Source organism: Papaver somniferum, chromosome 1 (genome assembly GCF_003573695.1).
Source record: "Papaver somniferum cultivar HN1 chromosome 1, ASM357369v1, whole genome shotgun sequence".
In the NCBI taxonomy this organism is placed as follows: domain Eukaryota; kingdom Viridiplantae; phylum Streptophyta; class Magnoliopsida; order Ranunculales; family Papaveraceae; genus Papaver; species Papaver somniferum.
This window is the reverse complement of record NC_039358.1, coordinates 96,564,772-96,572,448: the sequence shown is the minus strand read 5'-3', so window position 1 is coordinate 96,572,448 and position 7,677 is coordinate 96,564,772. Positions and strand designations below refer to the sequence as shown.

At 36.4% G+C, this 7,677-nt stretch overlaps 1 protein-coding gene across 1 annotated transcript; it reads right to left on the bottom strand.

The window, feature by feature from the left end:
- Nucleotides 1-6,188: 6,188 nt before the first annotated feature.
- On the bottom strand, nucleotides 6,189-6,821 carry LOC113347913. The gene has a single exon (XM_026591607.1). It carries the CDS (start codon nucleotides 6,819-6,821, stop codon nucleotides 6,189-6,191), a length of 633 nt encoding a protein of 210 aa, XP_026447392.1.
- Between the last annotated feature and the right edge of the window lie 856 nt (nucleotides 6,822-7,677).

Here is a 7,677-nt window from a genome sequence, read left to right as displayed (position 1 = left end):
ACAAGAAAAGATGTATTTTTGGTGGACTTGGTAATGTCCAAAGGTAGTTGGATGGTGGTAGTGGGTGGAGTTGCAGCAAATCCGAAGTGTCTGTTAGGCATTTGTATCCTGAAGTCGTTGTGTATTTCCCTAATTTTGTGAAAGGCCAAATTATTTTATCTGGCAGGTTCTCTTATGGGAGGTGAAGGTTGAAGATTCTATGTATTGTGGGTGGGGGAAGGATATTCAGTTTTTCATGGTACCAAGACCTGGTTGAAGGGTCAATAATATCAGCGACTGATTGTATGGGGTAGTAGAGAGAAGGGTCAATGTTATTTTCAATATGTGGGATCCAGTTTGCTTGGATCGGGGTATTTGAGTCGTTTCCTATTTAGTGGAAGAGGTGTTTTTTCAAGGTGGGTGTGAGGGAGGCCATCTGTCTCCATTGGGGGCTTATGGAAGAGGAGGGAGGAGGGATATTTTGAAGGATGGGTTGATGTTTAAGGTATTTCTCATTGTAAAGCAAAGTCACTACCGAGTTTGGATTCTCATGGATGTTCCAGATTCTCTTCATAAGGAGGGACTGGTTATGCTCTTTGTTGCTGCGAATTCCCAATCCTCCTTTGGATTTAGGTTTGATGAGCTTGTCAAATCCTATTAGATGTAGCTTCCTGACGGTTGAGTCATGTCCCCAGAAGAAATTTCTTGTGATGCGATCTATTTTTTGGTGGATATGTGCTGGAAGCATATGTGTTTGCATAAGATGGTTGGATGTAGGTGTAAGAGAATGTTTTATGAGCACCAGTCTTCCTACCTGTGTTAAACATTTGGGCATCCATCATTTTGCCTTGCGATCCAGTCGCTGAAGGAGGGGGGAAAAATGTTTTGAGATATTATCCCTTGTTTAAATTGAACTTCTAGGTAGGTGGGTGGGGTTGAAGTTGTTGGCATGCCGAAAATTTCTTGTAGGTCATCTACTTGTTATTGGTCGAGCTTCGGGTGGTGAATTATCGTTGATTTTGAAGTGTTGATATGTTGACCCCCTGAGGTTCTATAAGCATGGAGTAGTAGCTTGAGATGATTTGTGCCTTCCGTGGTTGTTTTATAGGTTATTAGTAGGTCATCTGCGTACATGAGATGCAGGATTGGGGGAGATTTTTGTGAAATACGAAACCCTTGTATCTTTTTTTTGCGTTTCTAGATTCCCCAAATTTGTTGACAGGATTTCCGCACAGATGATTAAAATACAGGAAGAGAGAGGATCCCCTTGCCTTATTCCTCTAGTGGGTTAATGTATCTGTGCGGTGTTCCGTTGATGTTGACTGAGTAGGTTACTGTGGAGATGCATAGCATGATGTAATCCACAAAGATTTGCGGAAAGCCTAGCTTGGTGAAAGCTCGTTTGATAAAACCCCAGTCTAAAGAATCGTAAGCTTTTTATATATCAAGCTTGAGCGCTACTTTTGGGTCCTTGGTTCGGTTTGATGATTTGATGTAGTGGAAAAGCTCGCCGGCGATTGCAATGTTATCATGGATTGATCTTTGGGGAACAAGCGCACATTGATAAGGGCTAATTATGAAGGGGAGAATAGGTCGTATGCGATTGACTAGTATCTTTGATATGATTTTGTATGAGACATTGCATATTCCTATTGGTCTATATTGTGATGATTTAGAAGGGTGTTCTACTTTTGGGATTAGGGTGAGGTTGGTGTGGTTAATGAGCGGGTGGATGTTAAGGGAGTTGAAAAAGCTACGCACCATATCAATAAGTTGCGGTCGGGTTGTTTCCCAGAAGACTTTGAATAATCTGCTAGTATAGCCGTCAGGTCCTGGGGCGCGCTCTGAGCCAATGGAAAAAAGGGCTTGTTTGATCTCCTCAGGGGTTACCTCCATTGCAAGGAGAGAACATTGTTGGGTAGTTAGCCTTGGGGTGATGTCTTCAAACAACTTTTCATCGATCGACGTACTTGGTGTTGTATATTGATCTGTGAAATGATCAAGCATAAGATTGATGATAGCGTGTTTATCATGGATCTAATTATTTTGTTGAATGTTATTACAGCTTCGATGAATTGTTTCTTTGGTGTGAAAGAAAGTTGTGTTGCGATCTCCCGTTTGTAGCCATTGTATTCTGGATCATTGTTGCCAGTAGGTTGCGTGGCAGTCTAGCAGGGTAAGATGATCTACATGAAGCTTCTTTTCTACAAGAAGCCAATGGTCTAGAGTTGGTACTGTTTGCGTAGCACATTGATGTTGCGCCTGCTTGATTTTAGCCGTCGATTTCTTGATAAGAGTGGGTAGATGGCGAAGTTAATTTTACTCAATTCCATCAAGGTTTCACTGGTTGAGAATAACTTTAGTTGGAGGTTTCACCTATTTGCCACCCACAATTTTCCTATTTACCACTCCCGTCACAAGTAACCGTACTTTTGAATTCTCCATTTTCTTATCTACCATCTACCACCTATGAAAGTTAAATTAAATTTTGACTATAACTGTCACCAATTATTTATTTATCTTCATCTTCATTTTCATCAATTTATCTTTTTCTTAGAAAATCTTCTTTTTCATTAACAAATCATTAAAAAGCTATTAACCCTAAATTAAAATTCTTTTTAATTGTATTGCACCAATCGTTCAAATCGTTGAGAATAAGCGAATAACATATAAAGTATCATTTTGGAAGATTCCTTATTCAGAATCTAGGGCAAAATGTTAATGTGTTAATGGATATTTAGAGTGTTAATAAATCATGGGAGTAAAGTTGATTAAATGAAGTGGAAGTCGGCCTGGATGCGACTATAAGATTTAATTTAATCTGCACATGAACGACTAAGAAAATTTCAATTGTAACCACTAACTTTTTTTTGCTGAGAAACTCACAAATTTCATTAAAAGAAAAGATCATTACAAATTTCAGTTAATGGTTCTTCCCTCAAAACATTTTGTAAGAAATGAGGAGAAGAAAACCAAATGTCTTTTAAACTAAATCTCCTAGCTCGACGTGCAAGTCGATCGGCAATCTTATTCTTAGCACACTTAAGATAAACTACCCTAGAACTCACACAACTGGAAATGGAAATCCGACATTCATCTAATAGATCTTGACACCTCAAATCAATTTCACCCTTCCTTTGATTAAGCAGATCCACCAACTGAAGGCAGTCACTGAAGAAAAGGACTCTGGAAAGATTCATCTCACTCACCCATGAGCAAGCCAAAATTAGGGTCATTTTCTCAGCAGCAACAACACCTGGAATCAGACCAAAATCCGCTTTGCACCTTTTTATCCTTCCTGAAGTGTCACACAAAATAAACCAATACCCATGTTAAAATTTTGAAAGACCCATCTATAAACATAATATGGTCTATCAGCTGAATAGGAGTCCTTGTCACCAACAAAGTTACACTCTGAGGCTTAGTAGGAGTAACAATATAAGTATTTAAAGACCTTCTAATGTCCATTATAGTAGCATCCAGATTAATTTTAACCTTTCTAAATATAACATCACATCTAAGCTTCCAGATTGATCACGGTACCACTGCACCAATACTTGGCCACTCCACAACATAAGGAGAACTACCCAGATTTTTATCAAACCAAGATAAGAAAATATCATCTATCCAATCATAGTCATCAGCAATAAGATGTTGTAAGGAGAGAGCAAAACAAATATGAGCAGCTATAGGGCAATGAACAAATAAATGCATTACAGACTCAATCTCATTATTACACAGAGGACAATAATCTTCAATATCAGGATTATAAAACTTGAGAAGAGAATTAACAGGTAACATATGGGCAAATATCTTCCAAATGAAGAACTTAATTTTAGGTAAACAATCAATAGACCAAACCTTTTTCCAGAAAGTAGCATCTTCAGTAGTACAGAGTCATTTATATAGGCTTTATAAGATGATTTAACTGTATATTTACCATTTTTTGTGTGTGCCCACATAATTTCATCACTTTCGTGAACATTTAACTTAAGGGATCTAATCTTAGCACCATCTTCAGGAGAAAACATAGAAGAAATCAGATCATAATTCCATTTATTATCATGATTATCAATAAGCTCACAGACATAAACAAAGTTTCCAGCATTAGAATCAGTCGAAGTAGAAGGACATGAGTTATCAGGCAGCCATCAATTATTCCAGATCATTGTAGACTTACCGTCATTTACCTTATATACAATATTTGCTCTAAGGAAAACCAAACTTTTAACTACTCCTTTCCAAATCCAAGAAGAAGTATCTGCAGCCTTATGTATTTCTAACAAATTCTGCTTTGGGAAGTATTTATCCTTAAGGAAAATAGTAATCAACTGAGAGGGATTTCTACACAATCTCCAACCTAATTTTGCAATAAGGACCCTGTTTTTAACAAAAGAGTTCCTAATACCAAGACCACATGATAATTTTGACTTTCCAGTATCTCCCCATGAGCGAAAATATGCCCCTCTTCTAGAGTTCTTCTTAGACCACCAGAAGGTTCTTTGAATAGAGTCAATTTTAGAGGTAATTTTCTTAGGGAAAGGAAAACAAGACATATGATAAATAGAAAGACTAGATAGAACATGCTTGGTCACAACAGCTCTCCCATCCCCACTAAGGTTTGATTTTTTTGTATTACTTAGCCTGTTATAAAACTTATCAATGAGAAAATGAAAAGTTTTAGTTTTATCTATGTTGACAAACAGAGGAGTACCAAGATACTTCTCTGTGCTACTTAGAAATTTGATTTCTAAAGTTTTAGACAACAATTTTATGTGTTTATGATGCATTTTTTTACTAGTAAAGAAACTAGATTTCTCGAGGTTAATTGCCTAACCTGAAGCTTTAGCAAACTTGTTAATGATTTTCATCAGATTCTTAGCATAAGTTAGAGAAGCTTTCGAAAATAGCATGCAATCATCTGCAAAAAATAAGTGAGAAATAGGAGGGCTATTTTTCCTCAGCTTGAAACCCTGAATAACATTTTCATTCTCTCCTTTAATCAATAGTTGAGAGAGGGTTTCCATGCAAATGATAAAAATATAGGGAGATAAAGAATCTCCCTGCCTAATTCCTCTAGTAGGAAAAAACATTTCTCCTGGGGATCCATTAACAAGAATCGAGTATGAGACTGTGCTAATGCAATTGGTATATCAGCTGACACCAGTCATCTGAAAAGCCTATCTTTTTAAAGACCGAAATTATGAATGACCATTCTAGACGATCGAAATCTTTCGATAAGTCTAATTTAATGGCCATAAACCCATCCTTGTTATTTTTCTTCTTCCTAGTTTTAAAAGAATGCAAAATTTCATGGCTGATGATAATATTATCATGAATTTTCCTATTTGCTATACATGTCGATTGATAAGGAGAAATAATAGAGTCTAAAACAGGCTTTAAGCGATTAGTTAGAATTTTTGAAATGATTTTATAAACAGTGTTAATAAGACTAATAGGTCTAAAATCATTAGGGGTGGAGGGGTTACTAACCTTTGGGATTAAAGCAATAAAGGAGTGATTGAGCTATTTAAGAAGAAACCTGTTTCGAAAAAACCCTTGCACATGATTAATGACTTCAGTAGAAATGATATCCCAATTGTCTCTGAAGAACCCCCCGGAAAGCCATCTGGTCCCGCGGATTTCCATGGCGCCATATTTTTAATTGTTGCTAAGATCTCTTCAGCAGAAAGGATTGCAACAAGCCTAATGTTAAGTTCATCAGTAATAATTGGCTTTACATCCTTAAGAACATCGTCAATATCAGAAGAACACGACAAAGAAGAAGCATAAATATTTTTAAAGTGATCTGCAAGAAGATGAAGCACTTGATTCCTATTTTCTAGCCAATTACCTTGAGTATCTTTCAGAGTATGTATAGTATTATACATGTTCCTTAACTAAACAGTATTATGGAAGAAATTTGTGTTCTTGTCATACTGCATGAAGTAGTCTATCCTCGATTTTTGCTTATAGAACGAGTTTTCTATTTCATACCAGAAGTCCAATTGCTTAGAATAATTAAGGATAAAATTACCTACAGATGGAGTATATAACATACTTTGAAGTTTTTCAATTTCAAAATTTAACTTACTAATAGTTTTTTTAATGTGTCCAAAGGAATTAAGATTCCAGTATGACAAATCATGCTTAAGATTCTTGAGTTTTTCAACAATGATAAAACTTGAAGAGCCTTTACTATCCTTTTCTCACGAATTCACAAGAACATCTTTAAAGTCAAGACTAGCTTGCCAGCATTTGAAATATTTAAAAGGGATTGCCAATTTATCAGAAAGATGAAAGCATTGTAACAAGATGGGACAATGATCCGAAAAAACTCTACCTAAATTCGTAACCCTAGTTTGAGGAAGAAGCGATACCCATTTATCATTAATAAAACCTCTATCAAGTTTCTCGAATATTAATTCAGAAGGATTCCTGAATCTTCTGTTACACCAAGTAAAAGGATTGCCAAAAGAGTAAACTTCATGTAAATTTAGTAATGAAAGCGAGTTTTTGACAAAGTCTGAAGCTAAAGAGTTCTCAGGAATGCCACCCTGCTTCTCCGATACATTAAGAATAAAGTTGAAATCCCCAAGCAAAAGCCAAGTCCTATTGTCAGATTCGTAAAGTTGTTTCAAATAGTTCCATTGATTCCTAATACCTAAAGTATTTAACGATCCGTATATGAATGTAACCATACAATTTTTAATGGCTGGTGTGATGTCACATACTACATGAATCATATTGAATGAACTTCCTACAACCTCTAAACTTGAGTTTTTAAAGAATCCAAGAGCCATGCCACCCGATTTACCAATAGCAGTAACACTATCTACCATGGTTTCTAAAGGAAAAATAGTTGTAGGTCTATGCTTCCTAAAAAGGTTCATGAGATGCAACCATTTTTTATCAGAGCAGCAGCCGTTCATATTCCAACAAGTAAACTTCATGATGAAAAAATTAAAGAGATCTAAAAATTGAAAGAGAAAAGAATAACAAACACAATACTCTCTAAGCGCTAAAAAACGTAATTGAGTAGTTTTCAAATTGAATTTAGAGACTTACTAGGTCATGAGTATACGAAGCTTCTGCATCCATAGAGTCAGTATCCATTATCATGATATCTATCTCCTTTTCGAATTCTTCATCCGTAATTTCAGGTTCCGCAGGTAGCATTGACAGAGGCATTGGTTCGAGCATCACTTTTTCCAAAGGCTCCTCCTTTTGTTCCTCAAAAGACGGGAATTCAACATCCAAGCTTGAAGGCATCATCATTGCAGAGTTACAGTTCATCTCTGAAATAACACTATAGATAAATCCAGGTGTTGTGTAAATGGTCTGAGCAAAAGCTGACGTTGATGTGGACCAAAAAACATTTGCATCTGTATTACCATGGCTAGCAGAGACAGAAGAACCACCAGTACTAAAAGCAATTTCAGAAGGTAGACTAAAAGGTGGTAATGAAGTGATAGGAGGCCATCGAGGAGTGGGGATCATAGTAAAAGCGCTATTACCCTGAGTAAAAGCTTCGAAAGAAGTTCGAGGCCTTTTACCTTTCCTATCATGCAAAAGACCATCAATGTCAAATGAGATTTTTTCATATGATTGTGAGAAACCATCAAAATTCTTTCCAAGATTCCCATTAGCATTCTGAGAATTATTGCTAGACGGTTTCCTAATAGTAAGAGGAGCAAA

Bases quoted from the DNA above. Each gene is read 5' to 3' on its own strand.
- LOC113347913 (XM_026591607.1), bottom strand. From the start codon at position 6,821: ATGGTAGATAGTGTTACTGCTATTGGTAAATCGGGTGGCATGGCTCTT.